Source organism: Notamacropus eugenii, chromosome 1, assembly GCF_028372415.1.
Source record: "Notamacropus eugenii isolate mMacEug1 chromosome 1, mMacEug1.pri_v2, whole genome shotgun sequence".
NCBI classification, from domain to species: Eukaryota; Metazoa; Chordata; class Mammalia; order Diprotodontia; family Macropodidae; genus Notamacropus; species Notamacropus eugenii.
In genome coordinates, this window is record NC_092872.1 from 192,000,864 (window position 1) to 192,013,896 (window position 13,033).

General features: G+C 39.4%; 1 protein-coding gene across 4 annotated transcripts in view; it reads right to left on the reverse strand.

Moving 5' to 3' along the window:
• NRAP (nebulin related anchoring protein) overlaps positions 1 to 13,033 on the reverse strand; it is an 84,035-nt gene that overhangs the window by 32,761 nt on the left and 38,241 nt on the right. For all 4 annotated transcript variants that reach the window (XM_072622950.1, XM_072622933.1, XM_072622941.1 and 1 more), the window contains 7 exons: positions 12,655 to 12,759; positions 10,668 to 10,766; positions 9,068 to 9,172; positions 8,226 to 8,333; positions 5,953 to 6,264; positions 4,597 to 4,701; positions 235 to 333 (listed from right to left, as the gene is read on the reverse strand). In XM_072622950.1, the coding sequence (XP_072479051.1) occupies positions 235 to 333; positions 4,597 to 4,701; positions 5,953 to 6,264; positions 8,226 to 8,333; positions 9,068 to 9,172; positions 10,668 to 10,766; positions 12,655 to 12,759 (933 nt within the window). The remainder of the gene's footprint in view (positions 1 to 234; positions 334 to 4,596; positions 4,702 to 5,952; positions 6,265 to 8,225; positions 8,334 to 9,067; positions 9,173 to 10,667; positions 10,767 to 12,654; positions 12,760 to 13,033) is intronic.

Here is a 13,033-nt window from a genome sequence, read left to right on the forward strand (position 1 = left end):
ATGAGGTCTTTATAAGGTGGGGATAGATGCCTGCTTCTCATCATAAAGAAAATAACAGGCTATGTCCATACCAATGAAAAGCCACCCCATTCTTGGTCTCCCTCACTAGTACACAAAACTTTGCTCATCCTTAGGATGAGAGGGAGAGCAAGATTGAGAAATGCTTTGGTTTCCATCAGGTTGTTGAAAGAGGATCCCACTCTATAATAATAATGCATATACATTATAACTTACATCCACTGCTTGGGTATAACTAATTCTAGCCTGGACCATCTCAGGAGTGTCTTTAATACTGGTAAACTTCAAAGCCCACGGATGCTGACGGTACTTCTTCTGTTGAGCAGAAAAAGATCAAAGCTGTGAATTTTGTGTGGTTCTTTCATGCCATTTGAAAGAGAAAAATCATAGGTTGCTTGAGATTAGAGTGAATTTGTGAACATAATTATAATTCCACTTCCTCCATCTTTATGTCCTGGGTGCCTTCGGGTTAATATTTGTTTCAATTTCAGCATAACCTTGTGTCAATTAACATTAAAGTAGTTCTACCCGATACAAAGAGAACACCTCAAAATTAGGTTATCCCAGTAAAACATTATAAGAGCCACACTTAGAAATGGGCTTTTAAAGGCTTCAAATACTATGTAGTGTATTGTTTACATATTTTTAGTTCCTCTAAGCAAAAGAAAAAAATTCTGGAATGGTTACATTTAACATCTGAAGTTTTCTATCCTCTTCCCACGCAGGAACATGGCAGAGTCACTTAACATGCCACATGCCAGTTTACACAGACTGTGTAGTCATTTCTAGGTCCCATTTAGGCCATTCACACAGTAGGCTCTCGTTGACGTTTATGATAATGCGGACAAGAATAATATTGTTATTCAAATGAGGGATCATGACAAAATATAGAACTTAAAACATTCATTCATTCAACAAGTATTTTTAAACACTTGTTACATACAGGGACTTGTGCTGAGGGGGCTATAAATATAAAGAAGACACAAATATAAATGATGATGATTCAATGTTAGGTTGATAAAATGGCATTTACCTGATTTTAAGTGTTTGTTCCTGAAAAACTGAGCATAAACAAATTTAAAAAAACAAACAAGCAAACGATATTTGCAATGAACTAGGCTAATTATTATTTTAAGGAACTTTGAAGTGATGCCTTTTATAACCACCCTATTTACCTTTTCTAAAAGCAAGGCCCACCACAATATTTTTCCCCACTTGGCCAATTTATTTAAAGGGTAATCAAGATAATGGCATCATTTCTCGCACTGTCTATTTCCAGCTACTCACTTGTCCCTGGGCCAAAAAGATTAGAGTGTGCTTTTTCTTCTGCCCAGAAAATTCTTGAGTCAATATGTCCAAGTATATGTGGCTGCCTGTGTGTACTGTGACTCTCACCGGTATTCAGTTTTCATCCTGAAATAGTAGAGATCTGTCCACATGGCACAGATCTAGCTCAGCTCGAAAATCAGAGTGATACGGTAGAAGGGTGTTAGGATCTCTGTTACTATCTATGTGACCTTAGGAAAGTGACTCAACTTTGCTGAACCTTATTTTCTCATCTGTAAAACGAGGGAGTTAGATCAGATGACCTCTGAGACACTTTGCTGCTCTAAATATACTTACAGTCGGAGCATCTGATTAAAAGTGATTGGACTACCTGTCAAATGTGGCAAAAGTTTGATTTTCTTCTTCAAAATCACTTAACTCAATTAAAGATTGGGTTCTTGCAAAGTATTAAAGAAGTTAAGCAAATTCATTTGTTCAGGCTCTAAAATTAGGCAGAGAATTAAAACCGCTATGGTGATTTTTAATTGAATTTTGTCTAAAAAAACCCATGTATATGGAGGGGTGAGGGAGGTTGGAGGAGGTGACATATAGGCAGGCAATTGAAAAAATGTATTTTTAAACAAGAAATTTAAATGATCATAATTGTTCATTTCATTTATATGTGGACAGGCTCTTTGGACTAATTATTATAAATTCTAGAGCTAGAAATAATGTTCCTATAAGATATCCAAGACCCATGTTGTCCCTTTGGCATGGCAATCATTCCCAAGAGTGCCTCCCCTGAATCTCACACACCGTCTTCTGATAGAACCAACAGGTCTTTTGAATGCTTGTGGTCTGTTGGATCATGGACGTGTTAGCCCCTTGTGAACAAGGATTGTGGAGTTTTTTTTTCTTTTTATCCCTAGCACCATAGTAAGTGCTTAATACACGTTTGTTCATTAGGTGAGATAACATATAGCAAGCCAACAAAAGTCATGTGTGCTACAGAAATCCGTTAATCAACAAATTTTCAGTTAGTGCTTACTATATGCCAGATGTGCTCATTAATAGGGATATAAAGAAAAAGCAAAGTAGTTCCTGCCCTCAAGTAATAATGATAAGAACTAACATTTGTATAGTTCTTACTATGTGCCAGATACTGTACTAAGTGCTTTACAATTATTATCTCATCTGATTCTTACAACCATCCTGGGAGGTAAGTGCTATTATTGTCCCCATTTTACAAATGAGAAAACTGAGGCAAACAGAAGTTAAGTGACTTGCCCAGGGTCACATAACTAGTAAATGGCTGAAAGCACATTTGAACTTAGGTCTTCCTGGCCGCAGGCCCAGTGCTCTATCCACTGTACCACCTAGCTGCCAGATATAACAAATTACATAAATCTTTACAATAAAGGAAGGGAAGGAGAAAGGTAAGAAGGAATAAAGGGAAGAAATAAGGGAGAGAAGGACAAAGGAGGGAGGAAGGAGGGAAAGAAGGAAAGAAAGAAGAAGAGAAGAAAGGAGAGAAGGGAAGGAAGGAAGGAAGGAAGGAAGGAAGGAAGGAAGGAAGGAAGGAAGGAAGGAAGGAAGGAAGGAAGGAAGGAAGGAAGGAAGGAAAAGGAGGGAAGGGAAGGAAGCATTCATTTATTAGGTCCTACTATGGAGCAGATAGAAACTAGCCCTAAGCACTAAAATGTACAAGTTGTCATGGTAATTGGGAATCTTTTCCACAGGGCAATATCAACCCCCAGGAAGATGCAGTGTCCCATGGGGTGAAAATGGAAAACATCTTTATGTTTTCACTATATGTTCTTACAGACTAAAATGGCCACTAGGAGTCAGACTGTGTAATTCCCAAAATGGCAGATCAATGTATTTTTCTCTGTTATGATTATCTGCATATGTCTTCTCACCCCTACTAAAGCACTAGCCCTTTGAGGGTAGGAACTAGGTATCTCAGTGCCTAATACAACGTGCTTACGTTTTTGACCTAAGGTCCTAATTAGGTCTATGATGCTAATGTTTTTGTCACTACTAGGCTTGGTTTTGAGTTCTTCAGGCCCTTATGAAAATGCAATTTGCCCCAAGGGCCATCAGACAGATGCCTAAAGGCCCATGAAGGACAGGAGCAGAAAGATCTTGGTTGGGGACCTTCACCAATGTTTAGCCTAAGATGCCCCTGTCCTCATCTCTGCGCTTGGATATTGACCTGCCTTCAAGGCTCAGCTGATTCGAGGCCTTCCCTGACCCCTCTAAGCCATCAGTGTTTTTTCTCCAGTCATTTGGTCTTTATGCCAGCTTTATCCTCCTCCCAAGTGGATGTAAGCTCCCTGAGGACACAGATTGTTACTTTTGCCCTTATTATCCTTAGGACAGTGTCTAGCATATGGTAGGGATAGGGATAAATACCTATGATTTATTTTGAATACTGAGTATCCTGGTGAGGAAACTTCCTTTACCAGCGCAGGCTGGTCCTTTGTCTTTAATGCATATTCTTAGTGAGCTCCTACAGTACTGAATCCCTGTTCAGAGACTTCCTCAGACTCACACAGCCAAAGTGTGTCAGCACGAAGCCAGGTCTTCCGAGCACCACTCTTGATCCACTGTGCCACACTGCTTCTTGACATTTTATAGCTGCTTTTAAATGCTCATTGAACAGAGCTGACCTTAATTCTATCTCCCTGTCTGGTTCCCAAAGATTGGTTCAACTAGGTTGTCCTCAAATGTGAAAGAAACACACTTCCCTCAACTGTAGCGCAATTAGTCCAGAAAACGTGGGGATGCCTTAGGGGACAGTCCGTTCAGTCCAGCTAAACTTGGAGAGCCCCAGTATTAAAATGCAGGTGAGATCCCCAAAGGGCTGAATTATACAGAGTGCTGGGCGCTCCACGGATGTCCAAAGGGTGTTTGGGGAGCAAGGAGAAGAGGGGAAGAATGGAGAAATGTGTGTATAAAGTGGCAAAAGGGCTTTCTGGGCGTAATGAATGTATCTTTTCATCATCTCTCCTATGTTGCTTCATTAAAAAGGTAAGTTAGTGGGTAGCAATTGCGCGCTGTTTGATTGTCATTATTATTCATAATACCATTTGTCACCTACTTTGTTTTTGCAAAGGCTATATGGGCTCCTACTGGCGCGTGTTTGGTATGTGGGTTCCCTCTAATTACCAGTCCTAGTCTGGGTTTGGAGTCCTTTCATGTGGCATTGCCTTTTTCTTTGCCTTTTGAGTGGAAATGATTTTAATTTTATACAGGAATTTTGCACACATAATGCAGCCAGTTCTGTTACATGCTGTCACGAAACCTCACCTCACTAATGAGTTCTCCTGCCTTCTTAGCCTGTTCCACATTTAATGACCCAGTGGCTATCCATCCGGCTCCTTTCATCCAGTTCAAATCGGCTCTATATTGGTTCTGACAAAGAAAAAAAATACACCATTGTTGGTGCTCAGACATTAAAAGCACCATTAAAGGATCCTGACATAGCCCAGAGACCAACTGAGTCAAATTAGCTCCTGCTTTTGTTTTATCTGCTTCTGCACAGTCACAGGTAGAAACCCCCCCCCTTAAAAAATATTAAATTAATTTTTTAAAATTGGAGCCATCCCTGCTTAGGATGACTTTATGTGATACCCAGCAATATGAGGAGGAGGGGAGAACTCAACCTTTTTCCTCATTATTGACTTCAATCCTGACTCCAGCAGCTGAAAGGAGCAGATCTCATTGTCTGTCTTACCAGTTTTCTTCTTTAAAATGACATGCAGGGGAGAAGAAAATGAGAATGCACAACAGAACGCAGGTGGAAAACTATTTGATGGAATTTCACAAGACATTTTATGCTTCCTGTGGTTTCAGTTCCTTCCTACACATCTCCATGGGGCAAAATATTCCTTTACTTGCCATTATACAAGGAGTTTTAATGGGAATGGCCATTTAAATGGATCTCTCGTTGAAACTAGCTCACCTATCTACCGTGGAGTAATCACCCTGGTGAGGATGTGCCTCCCCCCACCCCCACCCCTCACAAAGTGCAATATTCAGCAGCATCTGCCCTGATGCTTTGGTTCATGGCCACTATCAGGTCATATTGAGCTAAATTTAAAAAGTGAAAAATTTTTTAAAAGTACAAGTAGGCGTCAGGAGAGCAAAGAAGTGGGGAAAATAGCTGATAATTTTTACCGTTGAAGCTACCACTTCCTGGAAGAGCAGTATACGTGAAACAATGTGTCATTCAATAAATAAAAATTTATAAAGAGCCTTCTACAAAGCCAGGCCCTTCTCCCAATAGCCCACAAGGCAGAGCCCACTCATTCCAGTATAGACTCTTTTTCTATCATAGTTAAGATGACACAAACAAAATTCCTGCCCACCCCTCCATACACTTCTACGTGGAAAAAATAATTTGAATATGGAAATATTCCATTAATATTTGAAATTGTTGTGAAAATACTCCATGATGAAGAAGAAGATAGTCCCACAACTTCTTTGCTGGTGGGAACTTAAGTTTGTCGAATGCATGAGCAAGAGTGAAATCACTGGGAAACTAAACATTTTGAACTGGATCTATAAACAGGAGCTTCTATGTAATGGCTGTGTAGCCCCTAAGCACACAGTTATTTTGAATGGCCTGGATTCAGGGAATGACATTTAAAACAAGGAACTTACATCGCTCTGCAAACCATAGGCCTTCCTTGCCCATTCCACCTTCATGTCTGTTGGCAGAGCAGTAAACTGATGCTGGGCCGTCTTATATCCTATGTCTGTGGCTAAATGTTGGGCTTTCTGGGCATGGACAAGGTGAATCATATCCATAGGAACATGGCACTGAGTTTTGACATTTTCAAATCTTCTCTTGTATTCCAGATCACTCTGCAGCTTGGACACTTGGAGAGAATGAGCCATCTGAGAATCACCCTGTACGCCCTGGGCTCCAATCAGTTTGCCTCTGGACTTCTCATAGTCCTCCTTATATTTTATCTAATAGGAAGAAAGTATAGAAGGACACATGAGACTTTCTTGGAGAAATGGTTGAGTCTTAGTCTACAATCAATATAGGTTATGAAAGAAACCCCCAGAACATCTGAAACCCAGATCAGACCTGATTGAGTATATTTCCATAAAGCCAATTCAGTGAATGTTTACTGAACACCTACTATACTAGGCCTAAGGGAGATGCAAAGAGGCAAAGACACAATCTTTGCCTTCAAGACAATCCATTAGGGAAGAGAAAACATGTGCTCAAGGAAATATGATACAAAGGAAAATAATAATTGCTTAATTACAAACAAAACACTCTAAGAATTTAGAAGGTTTCCTGTGTAACAGAAGATCTTTCTTAACTGATGGTTGTAAGTCGGATAGGAAAAAATTTACATCTTAAGCTTTGTTAATCTCCAAATGAAATCTAGAATTTCCTTTAATAATTTTAAAAATATTGTTCTGAGAAGTAGTTCATAGACTTCATCAGCCTGGGAAAGGGGTCCATGTCAGATAAAAGCGATTATGAACCTTGGCTCTATACCAATTAGGTAAGACGCTCAGTAATATAAAGCAGATCAAAAAAATACATTGTCCAGGAAAAAGCTCTGGAACAGGAGTGGAAGCTAGAGGTATTAAATAAAAGCCTCAGATACTTGCTGTGTGACCCTGGACAAGTCACTTAATCCGGTTTGCCTCAGTTTCCTCAATTGCAAAATGAACTGGAGAAGGAAATGCAAACCACTTCACTGTCTTTGCCAAGAAAATCCCAGCTGGGGTCATGAAGAGTCAGGCACCACTGAAAAATGACTGAATGACAAGTGTAGTGGACAGAACACTAGACTTAGAATCAGGAAGACCTGAGTTCAAATCCCACCTTAGATGTTTGCTACTTTTATGGTTATTGGCAAGTCATTTCATCTCTGTTTGCCTCAGTTTCCTCATCTGTAAAGTGAAGATAATATTAGCACCATCTTCACAGGGTTATTGTGAGGATCAAATGAAAAACACACAAAATATGAAATGCTAAACAAATGTCAGTTGTTTTACATATGTGAAAGCATTTTTAACTTAAAAATATGATATGAAAGAACTGATACTATCTAAATACAGACTGAAGCTTACTGTTTTTCACTTTCATTCTTTTTTTACTCATCTTTTTGTACAAAATGACTAATATTTTACGATTGTACTTGTATAACCTATTTCAGAATTCTTACCTTCTTAGGGAGGGGAAAAGGAGGGAGGAAGAGAGGCATAGAATTTGGAACTCAAAACTTTATTTTGTGTTAAAACATTTTTAACATATAGTTGGGAAAAATAAAATATCATATATAAAAAATGAACAATAAAATAGATCTAGAAAGTACTATATGAATGTAAGGTGATAGACTATTACCTTTATTATTATCAGGGTATTTGGGTTCTAGTTCCAGATTTGACTACTCGCCCTTGGGCAAGTTATTTGAAAGGCGGCATGGTATAATCACAACCACAGTCCATATTTATGTGGTACTTTTTGTAGTCTCATTTGCCCTTCACAAGACTGAGGTATGTGGGTTTTTTGTCTCCATTTTAGAGACAAGGAAACTGAGACTAGAGAAGTTAGTGTCTGAAGCAGAATTCAAACCCAAATCTTCCTGCCTACAAATCCAACATCCTACTGGATTTGAAGTCAAAAAATGTGGGTTCACATTTTGACTATACTTCAGGGGCTCCTGTGTGGCCCTGAGAAAGACCTTTCACACCTCTCTGGGCTTTTGTATTATCTTTGAAGTGAGAGAATGAGACTAAATGATCTCGAAGTCCCTTTTCACTGTAAATCCTAGGCTTTCCCCTCTCTGAGTCTCTGTTTTATCAATTGTTGAAGAAAGACTTCAACTAGATGGTCTCTAAAGCCTCTGGGCACTGTAATAGTCCAAGATTCAATTATCCATTCTAAAACTTAAGTAACCACTCACATCACTTGCTAGGTCCCTCTTGGCCTTGGCTGACAGAAAAGACAAGGCGTCCAAACGAAGTTCAAATCCTTTCGCCTTCTGTTTCTCCCAGCTGCTCTTATACAGTTTCTAAAGACATAACAATTTTAAAAAAAAATTAATCTTTAGGTGCGAGGTTGGCTTCAGACTTCTTAATAGCCTCATTAGGAAGGGAAATTAAATCACTAGATGTCACCTGCCAATACAAAGCTCATTAAAACGATATGAGAAATGAAAGTATTGATACTTAAGTCACCTGGTAGGGAATAACTTACAAGTCTCTAAACTATCCAGTTTCATGCAATTCACAAACACTTATTAGGCGTTTGTGTATTGGGCATTGTGCTAGGTACTGAAAAAAGAATATAAAGTGCACGTAAGACATGGGCCCCTGCTGTCATGGGAGTTAACAATCTTGCAGCAATTAGGACATTTCTCTCACTGGATGATGTATGAATAATTGAGTTAGGTCACCAGATAACTTCTTCTGAGCACTCTTTCCTCAGCCCATCCTCAAGAGCTGATCAGAAATAAAATATAAGTTTCAAGTAGGGCAACCCCCTTATGACTTAGTTACTAAACCACAGACAGGTTGCAATCTTTGTTGTTGAAGGGATTTTCCATGCTGGTAGTTCCCCAAACCACCAGGTCTTTCATGTACTCACAAATGAGTTAGATTAGCATCTAGATCAACCACGTAATACATGTAACTTTACATGGCACTAACACAACATCTATTGTCCACAGAATTTCAAATGAAGCAGGTCTTGTAAAATCTCACGTAAGGAAAAAAAGAGTATGGCATCCAGTCCCTCTCCCAGTACCTCACTGAGATGCTGCGCATTAGCTCTGGCCTGCAGGAAGAGAGGCTCATCTTTGCTGATGGTGTATTGATGAACACAACTCTCATTCCCAGATTTGTAAGCCACCTAGCCAATAAAAGCAAATGTCAACAGGAGAGTCAACTTAATTCAATTCAATTTAATAAGCAGTTAATACACATGTGAAGTTCTGTGTATTGTATTTTCAGGGACATAACAGATATTCATCATCTGTATCACTCCATAACAAAAAGAAGCCAGGAACAGCCATTCAGTAGGACATTGTCCTTCTCTTAGTATCATGGATAGGTGCCTATCTTGTAACTTCTACCCATTGCTCCTGTTTCTACATTCTAGTACTAGGCAAAATAATTTTAATCTTTCTCCCATATAACAGCTCTTCAAATCCTTGAAGCCAGTAGCACCCTATTTTCCCCACCACCACCATCTTTTACCAGTGCCTTCAAGAGATTCCCATGTGGCATGATCTCAATACCTTTTGCCAACAAGGTTGCCCACCTACAGACACTCTTCATTTTATCAATGTCTTTCTTAAAATGTATTACCCTGAACTGAATACAGTATATTTAAGATGTGGCCTGACCAGAATATGAAGGATTTCCCTAACCCTGGGAACTATGTTTCTCTTAATATAGCCTCGGATCACACGTATTTTGTTGGCTGCCATATCATATTTGTTGATCCTGTAGGCCATTAAGATCTCCAGATCTTTTTCAGATGAACTATTGCCTAATCACAGTCATATTATAAAATACTTTGTAAAGTTGATTTTTTTATCCCAACTTTGTATCATTTACAAATGTCATAAATGAGTCTTCTATTTTTTTCCAGTTCATTAATAAAAATATCAAACAGCACAGGCCCAAACAGAGAAAGACCCTGAGCATACAATGAATGATCTCCAAACAAGTTGACTTGGATTAGATATAGTTAAACCCAAGAGAGGAAAAAAAAAACTCAAGGCAACTTCACCAAAACTAAAATCTAGCTTCAGTTGGGGTCTCAAATGCATCCTCATGTGTGTTCCATGAAGATGATAGAGATTAGGGACTCTAGGAAGCTAGTCTTGTAGAGGAGGTTTGAAAGTCACACTGAAAAAAGATAGCCCATTTTCAGCCATGGTTGCTTTCTTAGGCTGCTACTGCACCTGTCCCATGGAGTTCACCAGATTCATGGTAGAAGAGATCAGTGGAGAAGGGAGGCAAGGTGACATAGGTAGTAGAAACAACACTTGACTCTAAGCCTAAATTGAAGTCTCTTTTCTTCTATATACATGGCAAATAATTTCACACACACACACACACACACACACACACACACACACACACACCAGGTTTTCCCACCTAGAAAATGGGCAACATATTTTTGGGGAGAGGTAACATGGTACAGTGGATTGGGTGTAAGCTATGTGGGCTTTGGCAAGTCATTCAATATCCTTTTGCCTCAGTTTCTTCATCTATAATATGAGGAAGTTGGACTTAATGACCTTTCAGGTCCCTACCAGCTCTCAGTCTATGAGACTGACCCCTAAGGTCCCTCCAGCTCTAATCTTCCTATTCCAAGGGACAAACTCTGTACTTACATTACTCTGCATCTCCTGGCTTTTCTTGGCATGTTCCATCTGGGAACTATCAGTAACACTGGTGAACTTCAGAGCGTCAGCTCTCTGCCTGTACCTTTTCTGTTAAAAAAAAAAAAAGGAAAATACCATGACACAAAGATACTACTGAACATATGTATGTATATATTCCTTCATTTCATTTAACCAAATACTTAGTGGCTATTCCTCACAACTTATTATAGGACAGGAGTACTGCTGCACACAGTGCTTAGCATAGTGTCTGGCACACAGTAGGTGCTTAATAAATGTTGATGGATTAATTGATTCATAAATTTAAATATTACCCTCAACTACTTGCATATTATAGGAGGTTCACAAAGGGAAGGAGGTTCCCCTTCTGGGTCTAGGATTCACCATTGTTAAAGGGGACATTTTACCTTTACATGGAAAGGGTCCCCAAATCTAATTGTATACCCCAGGTTATGTTCATCTTAGAAATAATGGAACTGGTATAGAAAAGGAAATTGGAGGGGGGGGTAAAGATTAGGATTTTATTTTTACTACCTCTGAGAACATTTCAACCTCCGGGCTACAAGCAGGACTTAGTCAGAAGCATCTAAGCCGCATAGGGAATCTAACCGTCACTTTGTGGTTTTTAGCATGTTTCATAATGAACTGAGTTACAAAGGCCCAAGTGGGTGTTTTTCTTCTCTCTTCCCTCTTCTGTGTACATGAGTTGTCCAATATATCTCTACCCCAAGATAATGGTCAGTACTGTGGGCAGTTTTCAGTACAAGGAATTCTCAGTCTAGAACACCCTCTACTTATCCAGACCAGCAATTCACCTGCATTTGAAAAGTTATAGGGTTTCCTGGGGTTATGTGATTTGCCCACACTCTCAACAGCACGTGTCAGAGCCATAGCTTGGACTCTGATCTTCCTGACTTTCTATCTACTCTGCCCTGCTAACTATCCTTGTTGGAGATAAGAAGGAACAAAGTCCGACCCAAGTTAAAGCTTTTGGAGAAGGCCTGCATTCAACCCTCTTGGCCCAGGAACATGAATCTCTTAAGATTTCAGTGTCCCCTAAAGCCTGGCAGAGGCCTGACAAGTTTCCTAATGCAAAAGTTCCTTGCAAAAGTCTTTTATTACCTTGTCTTCTTTACTTGTTTTACCGAGGTTTAAATTTCTGACACTCCAAGTAAAAAAGAAATTTGTTTGTTGCTAAGGTAAGAAACAAATCTCTTATGTGAACTTCAAAGAACTTTAGTGACCTGTATAATATAAATCTTTTAAGTGGAATTAGAATTCAAAGGCAGCTTTTATTTAAAAGGGGAGGGGGAATAAAATTTCATTGACTTTATGTAGGATGTATCCCAAGGAATCTAAATACATTAGCAGGGTGAAACTCAGTACAATATGTTATAGGTTCAAATCCTTTCATTCATCTCCTTTCCAAGGAGTACTCCTGATTCTCTTGGGCTTTCTCTGCCATGCCATAGAAACCTGATAACCCTGAATTTCACACATTAGAACTTCCTTCTGCCTCTTTGACCTCTCCTTGTGATTGGCTAGTTCCCTCCAGAACGTCCATTTTAAGGAGGATACCCACATCAGCCATATCTTCATTCCTTTCCAGGCTATAACCCTGACTCTCTGGACTTTCTCTACCATACCCTTCCCTACATACCTTTATTTCTTCCCTTCCTAATTCCTCACATTTTGGGTTGCATTATTTCCCCCCATACTTCTTGAAAGTAGGTAGGGCCTATCTTCTTCTCTTATTTGTATTCCCAGTAAGTAGCATAGTATCAAGCACACAGCTAGCACTTAATAAATGTTTGTTGACTTAACTTGATGACAAATGAATGGTGCAGAGTCTTTTATTCATCCTATGTAAAAATCAATGGAGGGAGTTCAGGGAAATTAAGAGATTTCATCAGATCTCTCTTAATGTCTCCAGGACTGAACATGGTCTGAGAGACCAAAGGAATTGCATTTTGGTTACCTCACTAATCAGCTCTCCAGCCTTCTTGGCTTGTTCTATATTGAGACTCCCTTCTGCCATCCACCCAACTCCCTTCATCCATGTCAGGTCTGACTTATACTGCAACTGCAAGAGAAATTGAAACAGATACCAGAAAATCACCAGAAAACTGAAAAAGCCCCATGCCCTATATGTGCCTTCCACTTAAAGCAAACAAACAAAAAATCTTGGGTCCTACTCAAGCAATAAGACAATTGGACTAACCTTGGGTCCAAACCAGGTATTTAGCTTGTGCTGCCCCACAGGGGTCCTATCTGAATATGCGATGCTCTTTTGCCAAAGGACCTCTCCCCTTGCTATGACTAAATTCCCAGTCTTTACCCCATCTAATATTCCATCG